The sequence below is a fragment of the Lycium barbarum genome, chromosome 11 (assembly GCF_019175385.1).
Source record: "Lycium barbarum isolate Lr01 chromosome 11, ASM1917538v2, whole genome shotgun sequence".
NCBI classification, from domain to species: domain Eukaryota; kingdom Viridiplantae; phylum Streptophyta; class Magnoliopsida; order Solanales; family Solanaceae; genus Lycium; species Lycium barbarum.
Genome location: NC_083347.1, coordinates 2,832,563 through 2,854,960, shown reverse-complemented (window position 1 = coordinate 2,854,960; position 22,398 = coordinate 2,832,563). Strand labels below are relative to the sequence as shown.

The 22,398-nt window shown below is 35.0% G+C and overlaps 4 protein-coding genes across 6 annotated transcripts; 2 read left to right on the top strand and 2 right to left on the bottom strand.

Annotated features, from left to right (window-relative positions):
• Positions 1 to 232: 232 nt before the first annotated feature.
• Positions 233 to 5,501, top strand: LOC132620479 (syntaxin-51-like). 2 transcript variants are annotated; one of them, XM_060335157.1, is made up of 6 exons: positions 233 to 408; positions 1,600 to 1,820; positions 2,673 to 2,878; positions 3,338 to 3,438; positions 3,573 to 3,617; positions 5,135 to 5,501. In XM_060335157.1, the coding sequence occupies exons 2-6, from the start codon at positions 1,603 to 1,605 to the stop codon at positions 5,264 to 5,266; spliced, it is 702 nt and encodes a 233-aa protein (XP_060191140.1). In that variant the 5' UTR covers positions 233 to 408; positions 1,600 to 1,602; the 3' UTR covers positions 5,267 to 5,501. The 2 variants fall into 2 exon arrangements, with proteins under 2 accessions (XP_060191140.1, XP_060191139.1); XM_060335156.1 differs by lacking the exon at positions 233 to 408 and having other exon boundaries at positions 1,583 to 1,820.
• A 489-nt stretch (positions 5,502 to 5,990) lies between these two features.
• On the top strand, positions 5,991 to 11,480 carry LOC132620478 (transcription initiation factor TFIID subunit 6-like). Of its 2 annotated transcripts, XM_060335154.1 has the most exons (13): positions 5,991 to 6,483; positions 7,005 to 7,091; positions 7,434 to 7,535; positions 7,631 to 7,739; positions 8,044 to 8,150; positions 8,232 to 8,369; positions 8,454 to 8,549; positions 9,031 to 9,155; positions 9,420 to 9,552; positions 9,643 to 9,768; positions 9,921 to 10,032; positions 10,583 to 10,918; positions 11,116 to 11,480. In XM_060335154.1, exons 1-13 carry the CDS (start codon positions 6,358 to 6,360, stop codon positions 11,271 to 11,273), a joined length of 1,755 nt encoding a protein of 584 aa, XP_060191137.1. In that variant the 5' UTR covers positions 5,991 to 6,357; the 3' UTR covers positions 11,274 to 11,480. The 2 variants fall into 2 exon arrangements, with proteins under 2 accessions (XP_060191137.1, XP_060191138.1); XM_060335155.1 differs by lacking the exon at positions 11,116 to 11,480 and having other exon boundaries at positions 5,999 to 6,483; positions 10,583 to 11,082.
• A 412-nt stretch (positions 11,481 to 11,892) lies between these two features.
• On the bottom strand, positions 11,893 to 16,469 carry LOC132616967 (cell division protein FtsZ homolog 1, chloroplastic). The gene is made up of 6 exons (XM_060331782.1): positions 16,057 to 16,469; positions 14,545 to 14,644; positions 13,940 to 14,169; positions 13,169 to 13,336; positions 12,453 to 12,686; positions 11,893 to 12,321 (listed from the first exon to the last, which is right to left on the bottom strand). The coding sequence occupies exons 1-6, from the start codon at positions 16,312 to 16,314 to the stop codon at positions 12,055 to 12,057; spliced, it is 1,257 nt and encodes a 418-aa protein (XP_060187765.1). The 5' UTR covers positions 16,315 to 16,469; the 3' UTR covers positions 11,893 to 12,054.
• Positions 16,470 to 18,651: 2,182 nt separating this feature from the next.
• On the bottom strand, positions 18,652 to 19,996 carry LOC132616968 (acyl-CoA--sterol O-acyltransferase 1-like). Its single transcript, XM_060331783.1, has one exon. The coding sequence runs from the start codon at positions 19,890 to 19,892 to the stop codon at positions 18,852 to 18,854; it is 1,041 nt and encodes a 346-aa protein (XP_060187766.1). The 5' UTR covers positions 19,893 to 19,996; the 3' UTR covers positions 18,652 to 18,851.
• Between the last annotated feature and the right edge of the window lie 2,402 nt (positions 19,997 to 22,398).

Below are 22,398 nucleotides of genomic sequence, written 5' to 3'. Positions count from 1 at the left end.
GACGTATCTTATTGTTAGGGAAATACACTGGAGTTACAAATGATAGTTTGATAAATAATTAAGCTACCAAAAATAATTAAAAAAAGTAGCTATTACTAATAAATAAGTCTTAGAAATAGTTATGGGCGGTAAATTTTTCTGGAAGGAGTACCACTTATAGTTATTTATATTTATTGAATTTTCTGACTCTCCTTTAATTAGTCGTATACAGTTAAGTATTCCACGGGAAAAGATAAAAGTCGTTTCAATAAAATTTTAGTTAATCATTGTCTCAAATGCGCGTGTCGACAATGAAGCTGGACAAACTTTGCCGGTAAAGTTAGTGGCACCTCTCCTTTTAAATTATTCACACTTCTCCATCAATTCTAATTCCACCATATCGCCACCGCAAATTCAGATCAAAAACAGGTAATTAAAACTATTCATCACTTTACGTATATACGATCATCTCAATCGTTTAATTTTTTGTTTGAATGCTTTTCAAGTGATCAACTCCAATTTGAATTCAATTACCCGTAATTCAGTGTCATTTTTGACATATGATTTTTTTACTGTTTCCTATAATTGTAGCTGCTTCTTTTCTTATTATCAGATTTACTCTCTTTTTTTTTTTTGGTTGCTATTAATTTGTTAGCTGAGTTTCGTACTTCATATAAAACCGAGTTTTGGGGCTAGACTATAGCTTACAGATTAGACAGAAGCAAGTAGCTTTGGTCTAAACTTAAGAAATTCATTCAATATATACGGATAATTAATTTAGAACCTAGTAACTTAAATATACTAAAATCCCGAGGCTATGAGTTTCAAATCCTGGCTCCGCCTATGCATATAATTGTAGCCATTTTGTCGTCTTGGATTCTTGTCTGTATATGGTTGCAATTGAGCTAGTTTTGCTGTTGAGTTTCGCATTTCGTATTGGAATTTGATTATCTTGGAGAAAGGGAAGAAATTTATGGTATTCTTCAGAGTAAGTTGGTTGCCATTTTGGTAATTCTTGTTGCAATAACTGATTAAGTAATATGACCTAAAATTAGCTATGATTTTTAGAATGTATCACAGTATGCCACTATCCTGTAGGCTATAACTGTCTTTATGTCATAATTGAAGATTTATTGTACTTGCCTCCAGTTTTTAGGAAGGAAGCAAGTGCATTGCAAACTTCAAGATCACATTTCCAGTTTTTATTTTTCTCTGTTTTATTCTTTGTGGTGCTTTTTGATTTTTTTTCCTTAGCGGACAGTGGGGTAGAGTGGTACAATCCTACTTAGTTGGAAAACTAAGGATATTCCGATCTCACATTAAACTGAAATCGTGATGTTGTTCTGGTTTTTCTTTACCTTTGAACTGAGTTGTTGGATGAAGATGGTGTTGCCCATTGCATGAGAAAGTGAACTTAGGTTCTGGGTTTCGTTGAATATAGTCTCTCTGCACTTTGTTTTTCTGTGGTTTTCTTTGATTTGTACTTTTGTTTTGGTGGATCGTCCACGATAGCTTCAAGCACTTCGAATGATGGAAAAGAAGCTTAAAGGGTTATAAGTCTTATTGCAGATTTTTTATAAATTGATTAACTTTATGTGTTTCTTTCTAATGTCTCTTCAGGTAATGGCTTCTTCTGGGGACTCATGGATCCGGGAGTATAACGAAGGGCTGAAACTCGCGGATGATATCACTAACATGATATCTGAAAGGAGTTCATTGCCTGCTTCTGGCCCAGAAGCGCAGCGTCATTCATCCGCTATACGGAGGAAGATCACAATATTAGGAACTAGACTTGATAACTTGCAGTCTATCCCGTCAAAGCTTCCTGGAAAGCAGCCTTTGTGAGTGTTCTTAACCTGATTCTCTCAGTGCGTGGCTGCGATGGTAATGTATAACTCCAATGATTAAATTGAGTATTTTATATCATGGGTGTAAATCTATTGTATAAGAGTAGAGTGCTGACGGAAAAAACCCGCTCAATTGAAGGAAACGGCCGGATTTTTGCAGCCTGTTGACATGTTTTTTGGTAGATTTTGTATCTGTTCCTGTAACAACTACTGATTGTTGTGTTTTATCTGGCTTGCTATGTATTTCTTTCATGATATTGAACTGTAGTTGAATGTGCTTCTGATCCTATTTTGTTGAGAACTGATATTTCAGTTTGATTTCCGTTTTCCGTGACTTTCACGCCCAAATGGACCACATATTTTTCAATCAAAGTTCCCTAGGGTCTTACATGTTATTACTCATACCTAAGTAAATCAAACATGGATTTAATACTGCAATTCTGGCGTCACGGTTTGGGCACACCTTAAGTGTGCCATCTGATAAACCGCAAAAAGTACTATTTATTTTTTCCTTGAAAATCTTATGAAGTCTAGAACACATTTAGTTTGAAATGGAGAGAGTGCCATGGAAATGAACAACTGAGATAAAGGTTTAGGTTGGTTTATGCAATAAGTTGTATGTGAATTGTCCATATGGTAATTCAGAATGTTGGCTCTCTTCTGTAGTCTGACTTAGTAGTCTGAGACGTCTGACTTAACAGTGTGGCAATTGTCTCTTTTAGAAGTCCCTTGGTTTGTGCGCATGCTGCACCATCCATATCTAGATTTGAATAAACCGGTGTATTCGGTTACTACTGTTATGTTGCCTTCTATATGTATTTGTTGAGCATTCTCTCCCGTATGTAGGACAGACAAAGAGATGAACCGTCGCAAGGATATGCTTGCAAATTTGAAATCAAAAGTAAACCAAATGGCCTCCACTTTGAACATGTCAAACTTCGCCCATAGGGACAGCTTGCTTGGACCAGAAATAAAGCCAGCTGATGCTACGAGCAGAGCAACAGGTCTTGACAATTTTGGTGTTGTCGGTCTTCAACGGCAAATTATGAAAGGCAAGTATTCCCAGTTTGTATGATACTCTTTTCCTTTATCTGTCTTCTCAAATTTAAAACTTTGATGACATTATATGAAAAATTATTTTAAACTATTTTCACAGCTTTTAAGAATTCAAATTTATATAAATAACAACAACAACGCCACAGTCTAACCAAGTTGGGATCGGCTGTGTGAATCCTCATTAACCATGTTACCTCATTTAAGCTCAATTCAAATTTATGTAGCTAGTCAAATTTGATATGAATTTTCCCTGTGTAGCTAATTCTTGCTATTATTACTTAGTAGTTTCTTCCTCCTTTACTAATATTATAACCAGTCTGAATAACGTCTTAAACTCCACACACACAGTGTTACATTAATTGAGACCAGGGACTATTTAGTTTGAAATGTTTTCTAGTTTCTTGGCTTTTATTTTCTGTTAATTTGCTTATTTGTTGGCTTTACTCTCAAATCAGAACAAGATGAGGGCCTTGAGAGTATGGAGGAGACAGTGATGAGCACCAAACATATAGCGCTGGCAGTTAACGAAGAACTTGGCTTGCAAACAAGACTTATTGTATGAGCTCTAATTTCCTGGTTTATATTGAACTATATTTACTCTCTATTTTCTCACGGAAATACAACTTTTCTGCTGCTAATGGATACCAATTTCATCACTCTATCATTGTCTATTTGTCTTACCCAATGCAGGATGACCTGGATGAACATGTTGATGTTACTGACTCAAGACTTCAGGTGTGAACTTATTACTTGTAGGACCACTTGCTTGGACCTGATTTTGACTCTAGTTCTCGCGAGCATTGGACTTTATAAACATTATCTTATAGTCTGTAGACATCTTCTTTTGATAACCAATAGTCTGATGGACATATTCCAGCACCGCAGAAACTGTGTGGAGGCTCTGCCATTTAGAATGATTCTCATGTCATGTTTAATTTGAGAAGAAAGTTTAAAGCTATCATGTGTTGAGGTTCAGTATGTAATAGGTTAAAATACTTAGAAGTTAAAGCATTACACCCCCGGGCTTCTTTGTTATTGGGATGTTCCTAGAGATTGGTTATATGTGTTCAAAAAATGGTGAGTTGCTGGTACATTAAGGATATAAGTGAAGGGACTTCTGGCCTTCTGATGAACAGGTAATTGACATTCATGTGGTCACATTTTCTTTTTATGAAGTGAAGGGAAAGTACTTCTGGCCTTCTGATGATACAGGTAATTGAAATTCATGGGGTTACATGTCTCGCTTGTGTCATTTGGATGGCTTTTGTTTGTCGTTTGGCGCGTCGGGGGTGGTGGTGGTGGTGTTGTGGTTGGAGGAGTCCGATGAACTGTCAGGAGATTGATTATTTTTGTCAATTCGATAATCCTGATGTGTTGAATTACCAAAATAGTTAAGGAGGAAGAGGAACATTTGTGAATTTTTTGGAGGAGAGACATTGATAGAAACTAGAAAGAGGGAAACTAACTGATTTTACTAAACAAAGTGCGTGCCCGCAAAGGGGTGGCCTAGTTGTTGAAATAACTGGAGTGACAATTAACAATGTTTGAATCCGAGAGAGGCGAAGCGAGGTGAATTCTTGGCCTATCTGTTGAAATAACTGGAGTGACAACCTTGGGAACAAATGTTTGAATCCTAGAGAGGCGAAACTAGGTGAAGTCTTTCGATTCACTAAGCCTTGTTAAGTAGAGTGACCTGGTACATGTGTTGCTAGGTAGGAGATAACAGGTACCTGGTGGACAAGTCGATGTGCGGCTAGTTGGCCCCAAGACCACCATCATCCAAAAAAGAAGGAAAAGAAAAAAGAACGTAAACAAAGTGCCTGCACCAACATATCTCTTTAGGGGGTATCTAAATGAATTTTGAATGCATTTTTTACCATAGCACATATAGTTTACTGTATTTGGACATTGAATGAGAGGGATTAGCCAATGGCGGAGTCAGGAATTTTAATAAGGGGGTTCAAAAATATAAGGAAGTATACACACGAAGAAGCCCAGGGGGTTCAACATCTACTATATACATAAACATAATTTTAACCTAGTATATACAATGTAATTTTTCTCCGAAGGAGGTTCGGATGAACTCCCTCGTCTCAACCTAGCTCCGCCCATGGTTCTAATACAGATGCTTGCTCTAGTAATAAGATAGTTCTTGTCTGTCTTCTTTACTTCAATGTTTGTATTCTTGGTTAGAATTTTTTGTCGTCACTTAATTCTCTCTTCTTTCCTTTTTTCCCCCAATACTTCAACAGCGAGTGCAGAGAAAGCTTGGAATTTTGAATAAACGCACAGAGGGTGGTTGCTCTTGCATGTGTCTGCTTCTATCGGTGCTTGGGATTATAGCTCTTGCTGTGGCAATATATATGTTGATTAAGTATCTGTAAATGCAAAAGAACACAAGTGCTTTGGATTGTAAGGGCAGTGTGTGTATGATAACTTTAACATTTCCTTCTGTGTCCTCCTGTGTAATTTGTGTTTTCGTGATTGTGATCACATCAGAGTGTTGATACAGCTTTGAACTCATTTTTCCGCTTGATATGTTTTCATATGTAGAAAAAAAAGACACTGAAAGCATTTTTCCAAGTCGATTAATACTATGTTTGAGTGAAATTAGTGCGATTTGCATTTGTCATGAATCAAAAAATGATTGAGGCGCAAAAAGAGTTTTACTTCCGAGACTTGCACCTTGATATGCTTTCTTGTGATTTTGGAAGCTAAGATGGTGCAAGTATGGCATCATCATCTTTCTGATTTGCATTATTGTAAGTGTGCTCCTTCGATGTTATTCGCGACGTAGTTTATTCATTTTGACAATCTACCTCTTAGAGTCTGTTTAGCCATATATAAGTTGAAATATTAAAAATTAAATATTTATTTTATAAATTAACTCATTATTTCAACTTTAAACTTGAAATATAGAGTTTGGAGTTTAAATAATAGTAGAATTTAAGAAATTATTTGAGTTTTCATTCACGAAACTTCAACTTATCATGTCCAAACCCAACAACTTCCAAATAAGCTTTTTCAATTTAATTTCAAATACAATTTTTTTTTTCAACTCTCAAACTAATCATATCCATAAACCGACTTAATATGTCCGTCTCTTGCAAAATGATGGGTGATTAGAGTCACACGAGTAATGCATCTTCCTTTTGTTATTTGCAAAAAAGAACAAAATTAAGAGTATATATTGTAGAACCAATGCAATGTATTCGGGCAACAATACAAATAATTTCAAAGTATCATCAATTACTCGTTAGTTAAACCAAAATCACTTTTAAACTTATTTTAAGCATTTTTTATTTTGTTAAACAATTAAAAGTGATTTATAAGTGGTTTGATTGGCTTATAAGTCAATCCAAACTGGCTGTAAGGGAGGGAGTAGTAAAGGGTAATTTTTTTCCTTATTTGTTCCACCCTTGGTTGGCTGCATAATCCCCAGAAAAAATCACTGCAAAAAAAAGAAGAAGAAGGAATGAGCATAGTTTTGGAAGAGGCAATAGAAGTGATATCACAGAGCATAGGAATTACCAATTTATCACCTGATGTCTTGCCTGCTCTCGCCGCCGATGTCGAATACCGTATTCGCGAAATTATGCAGGTACTTCTTTTTTTATTTTTTCCTTGATAATGTACAAGGCTATTAAATGTACGCGCCATTCCAAATCTACTGACGATATTCTAATTTCTTTTTTCGCCTTCATATCCAATTTATTATTCGCTATCGCTCGCATTAATAGTATTTTTGTTTTCGCATTTCTATCCAAATGTTTTATTTCATGTTTGAAGCTCGCAGTAATAGTAGTCTAGATTTTGCTGTTTGAGATAACAAAAAATGTTGTGATATTCTAATTTTTGGTGATAATCGCGCCTCGTGTGAATTTATATGATTTTTTTGGTTGATAATATAGGAGGCTATTAAATGTAGTATAAATTTTCGCATTTCTATCCAATTTATCAATCACTATTCGCTACCGCTGTTTGTATTTCATGTTTGAAGATCGCAGTAATAGTAGTCTAGATTTTGCTGTTCGAGATAACAAAAAATGTTGTGATGTTCTAATTTTTGGTGATAATTACAGCTCGTGTGAATTTATATGATTTTTTCGGTTGATAATATAGGAGGCTATTAAATGTATGCGTCATTCGAAAAGGACTACTTTATCTACTGATGATGTGGATTCTGCTCTCACCTTGAGAAATGTGGAGGTACACCTAAAGCTTCTGTTCCTTTACATTTATATTTGCTCATTGGCAAAGGTGTATTCAGTATTGTAAGTAAGTAGAAGAGTGGATTTATCACTAGAATTAGTACTATTTTGAGTATAGACTTTATAAAAGTATAGATTTTCGAAAATTCAGCTTTTTATATGTAGTACGAGTTGAAGGCAGTAGTGAGGCAACATTCACGGCACCTAATGTACATCTGCCCTTGCTAATTGCTTGGTTTGAATGTTTATCATTTCCATTGACCTTAATCATTTTGAGAAAACTCTCTGTTCTTATTGGTTATCTTTTATTTGCTGTGTTATATTTGTGTGCCTTGTGCAGCCAATATATGGTTTTGCTTCGGGAGATCCTTTACGTTTCAGGAGAGCTGCTGGGTATAAGGATTTGTTCTATATTGAAGAGAAGGATGTAGAATTTAAAGATGTAAGAAAATTTGAATATCTCGGGTTGCCTACCAACTTTACTCTTAGGTTTAGTTTAAGTCATGCTCATAGTAAGTCTCTCTTTCTGTGTTTTAGGTGATCGAAGCGCCTCTGCCAAAAGCACCATTAGATACTGCTCTTTTTGCTCACTGGTTAGCTATAGAAGGGGTACAGCCTGCTATTCCTGAAAACCCTCCACTTGAAGGTTCGTCTTTTACAATAACGTTAGCAAACATAGCTTGTGTAGGTGTTAACATAGATAGATGATGGTTTCTCCAATTATCTGTTGTTCGCTATGTTTTATCGACATGATATTGATTCTCATTCTCTTAGTTGTCCTGGTTTCAAATTTGTTTCTCTGCGCTGTGGCTGCAAAGAAATGGAAGAGAGTGATGATGAAACAGAACCAATTAAAATTTGTAACAGATGATATGTTATACTTGAAACTTACTTTTTACTTGTCGAAAAATATTTTTATACTTGCGACTGACAGATTAATATCATGGCAGCACTTGCTCAGCTGCCTGCTGATAACCGAAAGGCCGAGTATAAGGAGGATGGAGTTCCCGTTGATCTTAAAATACCTGTTAAGCATGTCTTATCCCGTGAACTTCAGGTACATATGTACCAATATGGTTGTGTCCTCTTTGTCCATCTTATATGATTCTATCCTTATGCTTCTTTGGTTGTTTTGCAGCTATATTATGACAAGATTACAGAGCTTACCGTGAATAAATCTAACTCCCCTCTCTTTAAAGAAGCTCTAGCAAGCTTAGCAACAGATCCTGGGCTCCATCCTTTAGTTCCTTACTTCACATATTTTGTTGCTGATGAGGTAGGTATAATTCCATTCAAGTTCAGTAATGTTACATTTGTAGGTGAAAGAATAAATGACGTAACGATAATCTTTTTATGTCAGGTTGCACGGAATTTGAATAATTTTGATCTCCTTTTTGCTTTGATGAGGCTGGTCTGGAGCCTTCTTCAGAATTCTCATTTACATATAGAACCATATGTGAGTCAGTTGCTGATATATCAGTGCCATTACTTCAGTATTTTTTAAGGGATGCAGGATAAATTTTTAGAACCGCTATCGGCTATCTTTATAAAGCTGGTTACTCTTGATGACCATATTTAAAATTATTTAATGATATTTATCATTTATTTATTTTTCTAAAGGGATGCTGGATAACACATTAATAAAAACTAACTATATAAAGCTAGATATCTTTTTTATAATTGGATTTCTTGAGCCTTAATTTGTATCTGGAGAATGATGGTGGATTACTAAGCATATATCCATTGAGAAAAGAGATGGTGTTAGCTTTCATGAATAATATTAAATTTTACTTTTTCTGAATGAATACTTAAGGTACTTGTTCACCAAATTAGTGTCATAATTGGAAAGTTGGTTTGGGCTTAATTCGGCAACTTTGGCTATGGGTCTGCATGATGTTTCATAGTTACATCTGATAATTTTCCTTTTTACCTTTCAGCTGCATCAGTCGATGCCGTCTGTAATGACATGCCTTGTTGCAAGAAGGTTGGGAAATAAAATCTCTGACAACCACTGGGAACTTAGGGATTTCACAGCTAAGTTGGTTGCTTTAATATGCAGGCGGTAGGGATCTCTTTATTCAGTCATTCTCTTGGTTTTGTCTCATTAAAGGCTAAGAAAGCATGCATCTCCTCTGCTACCTGCTATTTTTATTGGGTCCCTTAGGAAGGGAGCAGTTACATATCTGTATAATTGTGCACATGTAAAGCATCTCTTAATCTGCTAGAATGACAGTGCTTGGCAATTGTTGATCTTTCACTTCCATGATATCGGTTAAATCTCCATAATCAATTGGGACTCTGTCATTCACAAGTTAAAGCTGCGCAGATATGGGCCTGTGTATCACAGTCTCCAGCCACGTGTCACGAAGACTTTGCTGCATGCTTATCTTGATCCAGCTAAGGCACTGCCTCAGCATTATGGAGCAATTCAAGGGCTAGCAGCTCTTGGACCTGGTGTGGTATTCCTTGATATCCCTGTCTTTTCTTTTCATCATCATTTCTAAATTCTAAGATATTATCAATCTGTAATGTTTAAAAATGATGTGTAGGTTCGTCTACTTGTGCTGCCAAATCTCGAGGCTTATTTGCGATTGTTGGAGCCTGAAATGCAGCTTGAGATACAAAAAAATGAAATGAAGAGACATGAAGCTTGGCGTGTATACGGGGCCTTGATGGTACTTGTTTGCAATGCTCTTAAGAGTCTTTCTTTAGCAATATGTTATCTTAATTCGTTGTGATGATACATATCCTAACATGAATTTTGGCTTTTAGGATTGCTGTTCTTCATTAGTGATAAAAACTCTTTCAACTGTGTTTTCATTTACAGCGCGCTGCGGGTCTATGCATGTATGAGCATTTCAAGATGCTTCCTGCCTCTCTATCTCCAGCAAATCGGACATTCCTGAAGAGTAAATTGAAAGTCTTGACTACATTGTCGAGTACGTCTTGAAATTTACTTATTCTATCCTTGCTATACTCAACAACTGCAACTTTTTTATTGTTCAGGTTTTTAAAATATTTGTGTTAAGTTGTCCGCTAAGTATGCCTTTGAACTGCCAATAGAGAATTGGTCCTGAGAATGATATGTTCTGTAGGACAGATATCCATATTTATTTTATATCTTATTTATTTATCAGATTGCCATCTCTTTTGATGATAACATGTGGACATTTTGTGCTAAATTTTAGAGCAAAATCATTTCCTGTCTGATATAAGTATGAAGGATTTAGCCCTCTCACATAGTATTCAGATACTAATCAGGAACTCAGTAACGCCTCATATATCTTAAAGCATCTACATTGAAGTAATATAACTTTGCATAAATATGCACATCCGTATAAGCTTTTGCATTGTCAGTTCTGTGTGTTTTCATGGAAGTCCTCTTCGGTGGATGTCGTCTGGCTCCAAATGGTAATTCATGCTAAAGATCGCTCTTATCATCCTTGGTTATCAATACACTTCTCTCAATGCTGCTTCATAATTGTCTAGACAAACGCAAAGCGAGTACGGACGACATGATCTCAGAGCCGTCAACCAAGAAATTAATGACAGATGGTCCTGCACCACTGCTATCAGATTCTTCGCCTGTAGGCCTACAAGGAGCTACTGATGGACAAGCGACAACAGTGGGTGTTACAGATGCAGACTTATCGTCAGGGCCACAAGGTTTGCAAAATGAGACTGTGATCAATGAGAGGAGAACCAGCAGAAGGGAGATTAATGGTGGGCAAAGCCAAAAAGCACCAGTTGCTCTTGGTCAGGCCTGGAAGAAGGATATAGATGCTGCAAATTTGTTGCCACCTCTGTTTGATTATTTTGGTGAAAGTATGCTCTTCTTTGCACCTTCCCCTGAGTTGTCATTCTTTTTGTAATCCTCTTCTGTTGACTGTAATGGGATGGTGATTTGCATAAATAATAGGCAACTTTGATTCTTCATATTTATGGGCAGTATATTTCTTTTGTTTTAATATATACTACATTTTCTTCTATGACCTCATATCTTAAATATATGATTCCTTTAGAAATGATGATCAAGATTCAACAGCTTTGGCCGGGATATGGAAATATGAAATGTGTAAGTATAAGGTTCTTTCACATCATGCGTCTCTCTTCAACCAAGGGTGGATCCACCGTAGAAGTTATGGGTTCGGTAGTATCAGTAGCTTTAATTCAGATCTAGTATTTTGTTAAGCATTTCACTTAATATGTATAAATAATCTGTCAAGATCCCGATAAGCAAAAAAGGGGTGCATCCAGAACCTGTAAACTTAAATCTTAGTTCTGCCTCTGTTGCCAACCCATTGAGAAACGTATCTTTGTCAACTTGGTGTTATCATCCTCTCTTGGCTGTATGATTAGACTGCAATAGTTATTCTGATTGTTGAATTAGGCTTGTAAAAGAAATTTGGCGACTTTTCTATTACTTGTTGATTTGTGTATGTATGATGTTCGGTTTATTAAATAGGTGATATTTTTCCAACAATTTGAGAAAAACTTCCAGGGGTTTTGATCTTTGTCGAACCGTGCGTCTGAATGTAGAGAGGTTCTTTGCATATTTATGAGATACCCAGCATGCAAGCAAAGCTTCTAGGCAAATTTTCCGTCTTGTCCAAATTCACACGATATATTTCTTAAAGGTAATCTGTAACATAACCACTAAAGCGGTGAGAGCAAACTTTTCCAACAAAGTGGCTACTTTTACGAGTCCTGACGTTCATCAGAGAGGATTCATCAACTGGTATCGACATTTTACATGCACAAAAACATGCTCAACAGACATGTCACAAAAGAGCACAGCAGAGTGAGAATGCATCTGATAAAAAATAATCACTATCTCTACAGCCACATGTAAACACAATCAGTTCCCTTCAACAAAACATGTAAATACAAAGGAAGAAACTAAAAAATGGAAAAAAAGAAAGAAAGAGAAAAATGAAGCCGTAAATAACAATATAAAGGAACTAAAAGAAGAGCCTTCGAGTAGGTGTTCGTGATGTTGTCGAAGGTGAGTTTGATGATCTCAGGGTAGCAGCTGATGCCATGCTTTCTTGGATTCCTGTGCCCTTCTCAATTAGCTTTGCTCCTCGTGGGTCAGATAGAAGAGTCTTCTGAAACGACTGGGTGAAACCAGTTGCAATTATTGTCACGTGTATTTCGCCATTGTAGCGCTCATCCACAACAGCACCAAATATGATGTTAGCAGATGGATCAGCCAGACTGGTGACCACCTGTGAGAAGACAACATTACAACTATCGTTGTCATTTTCCAAAGAGAGAGTTGAAGGCTGCTTTATTACTTCTCGGCATATGGAGAACAAAAAGGAAAGAAAGCAAGAAAGAAAAGAAGGCTCATCATCACCTGGGAGACCCTATTCACTTCCTGCAAAGTTATGTCTTTTCCTCCTGTAATGTTATATACCACCCCGGTTGCAGATTGAATCGACGATCCAATTAGAGGGGCCAGAGTTGCTTGTTCGGCTGCTTCTTCAGCTCGGTTCTTGCTTGATGAAACTCCAACTCCAAGCATTGCAGTTCCAGAATCTTTCATCACTGCTTTTACATCGGCAAAATCCACATTTACAAGCCCAGGTATCTGCAAACAAAAGGACCAGTTCGTTTTACATATCTAGATTTATAATGCATACTACGATAATGCTTATAACATGGTACATTGCAAATTAATAGATTAGCAATCCTTTTTTAATGCAAAAACTCTTCTGTGATGCCTTTCATGATATCAAACAGACACAACCTCTGCAAATATTATGTTTAATACAGAAAAAGTCCATCATAGAAGATTCGTTAAAACAGTGAAGCAATTGGATGGCATGCCACATTAATCAGTTCATTATCGTGAACCTTTTTGCATTTTCATGTCCAGCCTCTAAACAGGCAATGTTGATTAGAAAACAAATAGGCCTCTTTTTGCATCAGTGTGTGTTTGCAAGTGTGTTCCGGCAATTTAGTAAAGTAACTAAAACCAGTACAATGACAGTACACATTTGTATTATACAACCATGAATTCCAGTGTAGCATTAGAAGAAAGAGATACTGGATTTCGACAAAAGAACTCACGGTAATTATATCAGATATGCCTTGGACACCTTGACGTAACACATCATCAGCAAGAAGAAAAGCATCTTGGAGTGGTGTCTGCTCATCAGCAATAGCTAGTAGACGGTCATTGGGAATTACTATAAGAGTGTCAACATTTTTCTGAAGTTTTTCAATTGCTTCCAAAGCCTGTCGGCCAATAAGTTCAAATTAGAAACATGAAAGACTAAGGATGACAGGAGAATAAAACATTGCCATGCAACAAATCTTTTTTATGACAAGGAACATAGGACATTTGGCACAGAAAAGAAAATCAGTCAGTTAGAGAAGTCAGAATCTTGTTCAGGCTTAGGCATATGAACACTTTTGCCTTTGAGAGCACTTCAGCTGTTCAACCGTAAACTTGTTACCATACAACTCAAAACTATCTTTGTTCCCGTCCTTCATCCTTACTTCCCTCCCTTCCAATCAAGCATGTTTTGCTAATCAATGGAAATGAAAATGTGTTCCTAAAAGGTTTCCACCTCTTAGTGGAAGAGGTTCCATTTTGGACAGTGATGCAGCTAATTAAGCCAAAAAAAAAAAAAAAAAAAAAAAAACTTTCCAATTGCTTTTTCTTTATTTCTTGCACTTTTTCCTAAACCTTGGATATCATCCATTCTTTTTTGTATGCTGGAATATTCTAACATGCTTCAACATTCTCTAATTGATGGAGAATGAAAAAAATCCCAAAACGTCCAGGAAAAAGAAGTAAATCACTATTTCTCCAAGGAGCTGAAAATGGGCACCTGCCTGCACGGATCTTTTACGTCCTTCAAAGCTGAACGGATATGTGACAACACCCACAGTCAAATAACCTGCTTCTTTTGCTATTTGAGCCACAACAGGAGCAGCACCAGATCCTGTACCTCCACCCATTCCTGCCGTTATGAACACCATATCTGAACCTTTTAGAGAATTTGCAATGGCTTCCTTTGACTCCTCAGCTGCCTGTTCCCCTAAAGAAGGATTGCCGCCAGTACCTGCATCTCCAGAAGCGACTTACTGAACAAATCATTACATCAAATAAAGAAAGAGTTAACTAGCGTATCAAGAAGCATAAAGATGTTGACCCTGTTAGACCGTTAAACATAAGCCTCAAAATCAATAGCAAAAGAAAAAACATCTACATCTAGAACAACATGTGACTCCACATGATGCCATATAGGTAAAGTAATACTTGGTCATTTTCAAAAGTCAGGATAGAGTATAACTTTCTTGATGTTAGCTTCCGTCAAAGTTATTTAAACATGGTTGAGATTGAAAATATAAAAACTACAATGTGTGATTAATGAAAAGCTGCTACAATAAAGAGTCTGAAAGATAATTTCTTTATAGAGAGATAGAAGTGTGCTAACCAAGCCCACGAGTCAGAAGTTCTCCAATTTGAAGTGGGTGCTCGGCAGCAGACTGTAGCAGTGCTTGAGCATCCGTATTTACAGCATAGAAGTCAACACCCTATTTTTGGACATGCAACATTAGATTCGTCATATGAAATGAAGGAATGGGATCATGACATGGACGTCTCAACTAATGTTCATTATAAAAAGGCAAAGGGATGGAAATTTCATAGAGACCAGATCAAAACAAATAACGAAATTTCTAGCTTTCCTTTTATTTTTGTAAGGGAGATTTCTAGCTTTTCTCACCTATCAAAAAAAAAAAAAAAGATTTCTAGCTTTTCTTCATGGATATACACATGCAAGCTGGTGATGGCATTGTATTCCATCATATGGAAGATTAAAAAAAATTGATAAGAATATCAAGAGTATTAGGCAGTCAACAAAATGCCCAAAATCCTTCCACTTGATAGTTATAGAGAATCCAAATGTAACTACTGTGTTGCTAGGCTAAAAGGAAATCTCAAGTCAAATGAAGGAACACGATTGATATTGAGATCCTATGTTCTAAAGTAAACGGAGGAACAAAGCATAGAGCATAGTCTCTAATCTTGTTTTCGCACAAGCCTGGATAAATAAAGCCTATAAAACATCAGCAAGTTGTTTCTTCGTTATAAATTGAGATATTCACTATTGATGCAAAATAGACAAAACAGCAGCAAGTTATGTACAAAAACAAGTTAACGCCTAACTCGAAGTGAGAATAGTTCCAAAAACCAGTTAAAAAAAAAGCCAGAAATGCTATATTAATTTTGGAACCGGCAACTAATCACATTCTGAAGGTTGATTTTAAAAATAAAATAAAAAAAATCTTCTTCATATAAAGTACTCCCTACAAAAACTAACTACAACATCCAAATCAGAGTTTTCACAATCACAACTCGTATACAATACGAGCAAAACAATAAGGAAGAAACTGCTCAATACTACATGGTTTACTTATACTAAAATTGAAATCCAAAATTTTGGTGAAACAGAGTCCCTTTTTTTCTTTTTTTTTTTACTTCCATTTCTGTCCTCAAATACTTTTGGGGTCTCAATGCTAGCGAATACGAATCGATGGGCTTAAACAGGTACATACAAGATGAACAAATACAACAACAACTACACTTCAGTTCCAAACAAGTTCGGGTTGGCTATATGAATCCTCACTTCTTCATTTAAGCTCATTACACTAGGTATATTGTTGTTGCTGTACTAAATAAAATAAAAAGAATATTTTAGAATGGTTCTTTTTTTTTTTTTTTTGGTTATTTATACAAGATGAACAAGTAACCAAAAAAAAAAAAAAAAATTCCAAGACAATTCCTTTTATAATGGAAATAGCACACAAAGACACGAGAAAACAACAAAATTTGAAATAATAGAAATGGGTACTACTGCAAGTTCCAATTTTTTGTAGGCAACAAAATGAGAAAAACGTAAAATAAAAGGGTCAAAAAGGAAATAAAGAAAAAAGATAAAAGAGACCTGTAAGCCACTACCAATCATACGGTTAACGGCATTATTACCACCACCACCAACACCAATGACTTTAATCTTAGCTGAATCCATTGGACTAAATGAGCTCGAAATCCTCAAACCTTGGGGCCTTAATAAACTTTTCCGGCGAACTCCAGTGAATAAGCATTGTTTAGTAATGAAGGAAGTGTTAGGCCTATGGTAAAAAGGTAAAAAAGAAGAAGAAGAAGCTAATTCTGCTGGATTTGAAAGCCCTAACATAGCCATTGTTGTGTTTTCTCTGTGTTTTGGTTTACACGAAAATGAGATAAAAAAAAGAAAATATCTGGCAAAGAAAATTGAGTTTGTGTTGGGAGTGTTGTTGTTTTTAGGGTTTTAGATTACAACAAAATAAATATTTTGTTTTTTACTCACTCTCACTTTCCTCTATATATGGTACACTTATATGAGGATTTTTTTCTTTCCTTCTTTAATAAAGGTGTGCCAGACCACTAAAAAAAAAAAAAAAAAGGGTAAATGTTCAAATGTACCACTCAATTCGTTAAAAAATAAAATTAGACAAAAGATTGTGAGTTGAAAAGGAATTAAGGAAGGGACTTGGAGTGAGCTGCAAGGCTCTAAAGTAATTGCATTTCATTTGCACGGTTTGTTCTTCAAATGGATTGTTTTTAATTTATATCCTTCAAAGTCAGAACTTATATTTAGAGGGGCATAAGCTTTTTAAGGGCGTTGGCCTAATTTGTAGTATTATGATGCATAACTTATGCGCAGGTATAAGTTGAATTTTGAAGGATAAAAATTAAAGGAATTTTGAAGGATAAAAATTAAAGACCAACCCATTTGAAGTGCAAAAATGAAAGACCACCACAAAATAGGGTTAAAAGTGCAAATGGCTCCTCTATCTTTTATTGCCGAATAGCTTGATGAACACCATACTTGTACTGTTTTGATAGGGCAATTAGCGGGAATGCCCTTATTTTGGGGTGCCATTAAATTGGTGGTCTTTAATTTTTACCCTTCATTAGAACTCCTTGGTTTCGGGTTCAAATTCCCGTTCAGTCAAAAGTTAAAAAAAAAACGGAAGGTAGAGTTTGGATTCGCAAGGCAAAAATTTGCATGCAAAACTGGAAGCAGAGTTTTAAGGCAAACAAACTCTGCCTTAAGGTAGAGTTTTGCCTTCAGGCATGTCAAAACTCTACCTTATGGCCTAACTTTGGCTTGAACAAGCCTAACTTTGCTACAAAACTCTGCTTTACGAAATTATCTTTTGTTTTTAATTGAATCGGGATTCGAACCCCAGAACCTCAGGGTATTCGGCCAAATGGGACAAAAATTAAAGATCACCAATTTGAGGGACAAAATTAAAGACCAGTGCAATTGAAGGGCACCCCGCACAAAAAAAATGATTTTGATATCCCGTCACGAGATCTCATCCCAACACCTTAACTCGCTTGAAAATCGAAGTATTTAGGTTACATTTTCGCATTTCATTGGATTTATAAGCACTTTTTCTTGTGTTACCATTATTATTATTATTAAACAACTGGAGTAACCTTACAATGATAAATAGATGGAGAAGGGAAAAAAAGACTAGAAAAACAAACAAGCTTAAAAACAGACGAGATGGTGGGTTGGAAAGGAAGGGACATGGACTGAGCTGCAAGGCTCTTTTAGCAAAGGGGAAAATTCGGGCTAAAACTGAATACTATATATGGGCCTAATTACAAGTCCCAGCCATAATTACTGGAATTAGGCTGCAATGGACGGACCCAATGAAGGTTTGGCTCGTTCGCTTGATTTACCAAATAGCCACTTTATGGATTCTGGAGTGCCACAAAATCAAATTAGAAAAGTGTTGCAATATAAGTTTCTCAATAGAAGATTTCCAATGGTTTTACGATAAAAATTTCATTAAACTATAAGCACATAACTCTATTAGGTGAATTCTGACCCTTTTTCTCCCGGAATGATCAACAGTATTATGCTTAAGGAATGATCAACAGTATTATGCTTAATGTATGAGAAGAGGAGTCGAGCTATAGTTCTAGTTACAGTTTGGCAGGATACACTAGTTTTGGTCAAAACTTTGCATTGGTGGACTAAATAGAACCAGTCAAGTTTAGGAGTGTTCTGAGGCATTATGTTATATTAATTTCTTCATAACCTAATAAAATGTCTTTTCTACTATTCAGAACCTACAGACTCAAAGTTTTATATTCACCTCTAATGAGAAGAATCAAATATGAAATTTACAAAACAACAACAACACACCCAGTCATGTAATCCCATAAGTAGAGTATGGAGAGGGTAGAGCGTACCCAAACCTTATCCAGGGGTGGATTCACACCATTAGGTGTGGGTTCGCCGGAACCCGCAACTTTTATCCGAACCTTGTATTTATAATGTGAAACCCTTCAAATATATACGAAATTTGAGCTGAGAACCCAGTAACAACAGACACTGTTAGCTGGAAACCCACAAGCTTCAAATTCTGAATCCGCCTGTGACCTTATCCCCTATTTTCAATAGACCCTCAGCTCAAGTAAAAGAGAAACGTAACAATTATAAGAGAAACGTAACAATTATGAAAACATGCACAATAACAAAATCATAATAGTAAGAAAGCTTAAGCAAAAGAGACAACAAATAGTAATACAAAAGTAACAACAATGCAATAATGATAATACCAAAAGTGAAAAACGCAATAATCAAAATGCACAACACAAGTTCTCTACTAGCCACAATCAAACTTCCAGTGTCAATAGACATTACCAATTTCTCATTGGACAAAAAATAAAATCATTCTATCTAAAATGACTCACAAGTTGAAACATTTTGTCTTTGATCAAGTCAACACAAAACCCAAATTCTTCAAGTACCATTTCATCAGCGCCATTCCTAATTAACGGTGGAAAAAAAAGTCCAAAAGCAGTAACCATCACAAACCCAGTCGTCAACGGCGCAGAAACAAGCCCAGAAATCCGCCACGTGTCCTTCACAGATCTCTTCACACGTGTCTCCACAATCACAGAAATCCCATGAATCACAAAGAACGACGTCATTTCCCACGTGGGACTCACACGTGTCACATAACAAAATATCAATTCATGCATTAAACCAGAAACAACAAAAGTTGCCAAAATGGCAACACCTTGGGCCCACTCTTGACCGACCACCTCAAACAACACTAACCTTACAGGATTGTATACAGTGAGACGCAGTGTATTTGTTACCGTGAGGTTCCATCTTCGTGCCCAAAAATCTTGTAATGAAGTTGATAAATATGGTTCATTTGATGGTGGCTCTGACTCTAACCCCACAAATATTCTAAAAATAGAATTAAAAAAAGCAATTAAAATATCAATCAATAGAAAAATCATCAAACAATAGCAAATTAACACCATTTTTTGATGAATTTCACTTTTGTGATGAAAAATAATCTCCAAGATTACAGCAAAGAAAATAAGTTTTCCAGCTAAATTTAATGGGATTTTTTCCTTTTGTGTGAAATTCTTTTGTTTCATTCTAAGAGGAAGGGCAGCTATTGAAATGAAAATTGGAAGAGATAACATTTTTGTTGATCCATTTTTGCAAAGTGGGCCCTGACCAAAAGCAAAGAGGAGGAGTTTAAAATTGGAAAGCCAAGTAATGGAGAAAGTGGTGCATCCTATAATAAATGGAGATGAATAATAAAGTGGGAGAATTGTGAAGATGTAAATAATGGGTAGAAGAGAAATTAGCCTTGGAATTCCTTTTGGGATTTTTGCAGATATGAAATAGCAGTAACAAAGAGAAGGAATTATAGAGAAACGAATATAAGTTGATGACATTTCTTGGATTTTCATTTTCTCCTTTTGCTTCTTTGATCTGTTATTAGACTTGCAAAAGGACCGTGGTCATAAATATCCTTGATTGTAAAATGTGTGTTTTTTTTCTTTAAAAAAAAAAAAAAAAAAAAAAAAAAAAAAAAGCAACGCGTGTATACCTCCTTTAGTGACTTCTATTTATGGATCTTGAGAAATGAAGCAGGAAGCAGCAAATGTCTTTTCTAGCGCATGCTGATTGTGCAAGTTTGTTTATTCATGCGAATGGTGTGATTTTGGTACGCCCTCCGTCTGACATAGAGTTTAAAAATAAAATAAATATTTTTATGCTTGTGATTTAAAATAAGTCATATTCTCTTCGTCTCAATTTAAGCGTATTAGTTTGACTTGACATGAAATTTAAGAAATAAAGAAAGACTTTCTTGTAATCTTGAATTAAAGGTGTATATAGTTCTTTGAATCTTGTGATCCTAGATTTGCCGAAACTACTAAATATAAAAAAGACATTTCTTTTGAGACAGGCTAAAAAAAGGAAAATAAGCCAATTAATTAAGTCGGATGGAGTATATGTTTATATGACTCTAAATTATTTGTATGACTATAAGAGTAAAATGAAGAATTTAAAATTAAATTGTTATATTAAATACAGTCCTTTTTGGGACCGATTTACAAAAAAAAGTGTAGTATAAATTAGAAGCATTTTTATTTGCTGCGCAAGATAGTCAGCAAAGTTGTACGTGAAAACTAGTAAGAATTAGTTACTGTAACTAGACGGCCTATGCCCGTGCGCCCAACACTTTAGATTATAGTGCATCTATGTGTATGTAGTTGTCTTTGAATAGTGATTATATATATATATATATAGAGAGAGAGTATATGTTATGTTTAAAATATGATTAATATAACATTGTAATTTGTGCTCCGTATCTAAAATTTTATTATATTAATGTTTGCTATGAATACAAAATCGGCAAATTTATTAATATTTTTTAAAAGAGAAGACTTGTTGTAGAAATTGATTTTCTATCTAAACGAAGAAATACTATTTTTTAATTGTTGATAAATATTCTCGGTTTAACTCATTTTATTTGTCATGTTGTCTTTTGCATTAAATTCTATCTTATTTTAAAATATAAATATTTTAAGTATATTTAGTGAACATAATAACTTGATTTTGTCAATATGGGATACTATGTTCAAAACAAGATTAACATAACATTGTAGTTTGTGCTCCGTATTTAAAACTTTATTATATTAGTGTTTGCTACGAATACGCATGGTGTTTAATATGGGGCCCACATTTTTTTTAACATTGTTTGTTTTTTAAATATGAGATTCACTTTTTTTTTTCAATATTGCTTGATTTTGTTAATATGGGATCCACTTTTTTTTTCCCGTGAGTTTGGATGTGGTGGGTTCCACTTTTTTTTTTAATACTGGATGTTGTTTAATATGGGGCCCACAATGTGGGATTCATTTTTTTTTATATATATATTGCTTGATTTTGTCAATGTGGGATACTATGTTCAAAACACGATTAATATAATATTGTAATTTGTGCTCCGTATATAAAACTTTATTATATTAGTGTTTGCTACGAATACGCACGGTGTTTAATATGGGGCTCACAATTTCATTTTTTTTAATATTGCTTGATTTTGTTAATATGGGGTTCACTTTTTTTTTCCCGTAAGTTTGGATGTGGTGGGTTCCACTTTTTTTTTTTTAATACTGGATGGTGTTTAATATGGGGCCCACATTTTTTTTTAATATTAATTGTTGTTTAATATATATAGGGCCCACAATTTTTTTTTACAATTTTTTTTAATGGGTCTGTTTAATATGGGGCCCAATTTTTTTTTATTTTTTTTTTTATATATACTATGTTCAAAACACTATTGATATAACATTGTAATTTGTGCTCCGTATCTAAAACTTTATTATATTAGTGTTTGCTAAGAATACAAAATCTGCACTTTTTTTTTTTTTGACATTGTTTATTTTTTTAATATGGGATTCATTTTTTTTTTTTATATATTGCTTGATTTTGTCAATATGGGATATTATGTTCAAAACACGATTAATATAACATTGTAGTTTGTGCTCCGTATTTAAAACTTTATTATATTAGTGTTTGCTATGAATACGCACGGTATTTAATATGGGGCCCACAATTTTTTTTAACATTGTTTGTTTTTTTAATATGGGATTCACTTTTTTTTTTAATATTACTTGATTTTGTTAATATGGGGTTCACTTTTTTTTTTCCCGTGAGTTTGGATGTGGTGGGTTCCACCTTTTTTTTTAATACTGGATGGTGTTTAATATGGGGCGCCCACATTTTTTTTAATATTAGTTGTTGTTTAATATATATGGGGCCCATAATTTTTTTTTTTATATAATTTTTTTTATGGGCCTGTTTAATATGGGGCTCAATTTTTTTTTTTTTATATGTACTATATTCAAAACACGATTGATATAACATTGTAATTTGTGCTCCGTATCTAATACTTTATTATATTAGTGT

What these genes read in the sequence shown, in the direction of transcription:
- LOC132620479 (XM_060335156.1), top strand. Translation starts at nt 1,588, where the DNA reads ATGTCTCTTCAGGTAATGGCTTCTTCTGGGGACTCATGGATCCGGGAG. An exon ending in GCTTGCAAACAAGACTTATT is followed by an intron (nt 3,439 to 3,572) that starts GTATGAGCTCTA and finishes TACCCAATGCAG; the next exon opens with GATGACCTGGATGAACATGT. An exon ending in TTACTGACTCAAGACTTCAG is followed by an intron (nt 3,618 to 5,134) that starts GTGTGAACTTAT and finishes ATACTTCAACAG; the next exon opens with CGAGTGCAGAGAAAGCTTGG.
- LOC132620478 (XM_060335154.1), top strand. Translation starts at nt 6,358, where the DNA reads ATGAGCATAGTTTTGGAAGAGGCAATAGAAGTGATATCACAGAGCATA. An exon ending in GTTGCTTTAATATGCAGGCG is followed by an intron (nt 9,156 to 9,419) that starts GTAGGGATCTCT and finishes AAAGCTGCGCAG; the next exon opens with ATATGGGCCTGTGTATCACA. An exon ending in GTGTATACGGGGCCTTGATG is followed by an intron (nt 9,769 to 9,920) that starts GTACTTGTTTGC and finishes TTTCATTTACAG; the next exon opens with CGCGCTGCGGGTCTATGCAT.
- LOC132616967 (XM_060331782.1), bottom strand. Translation starts at nt 16,314, where the DNA reads ATGGCTATGTTAGGGCTTTCAAATCCAGCAGAATTAGCTTCTTCTTCT. An exon ending in GACGTAAAAGATCCGTGCAG is followed by an intron (nt 13,337 to 13,939) that starts GCAGGTGCCCAT and finishes ATTGGCCGACAG; the next exon opens with GCTTTGGAAGCAATTGAAAA. An exon ending in GCATATCTGATATAATTACC is followed by an intron (nt 12,687 to 13,168) that starts GTGAGTTCTTTT and finishes TTTTGTTTGCAG; the next exon opens with ATACCTGGGCTTGTAAATGT.
- LOC132616968 (XM_060331783.1), bottom strand. Translation starts at nt 19,892, where the DNA reads ATGAAAATCCAAGAAATGTCATCAACTTATATTCGTTTCTCTATAATT.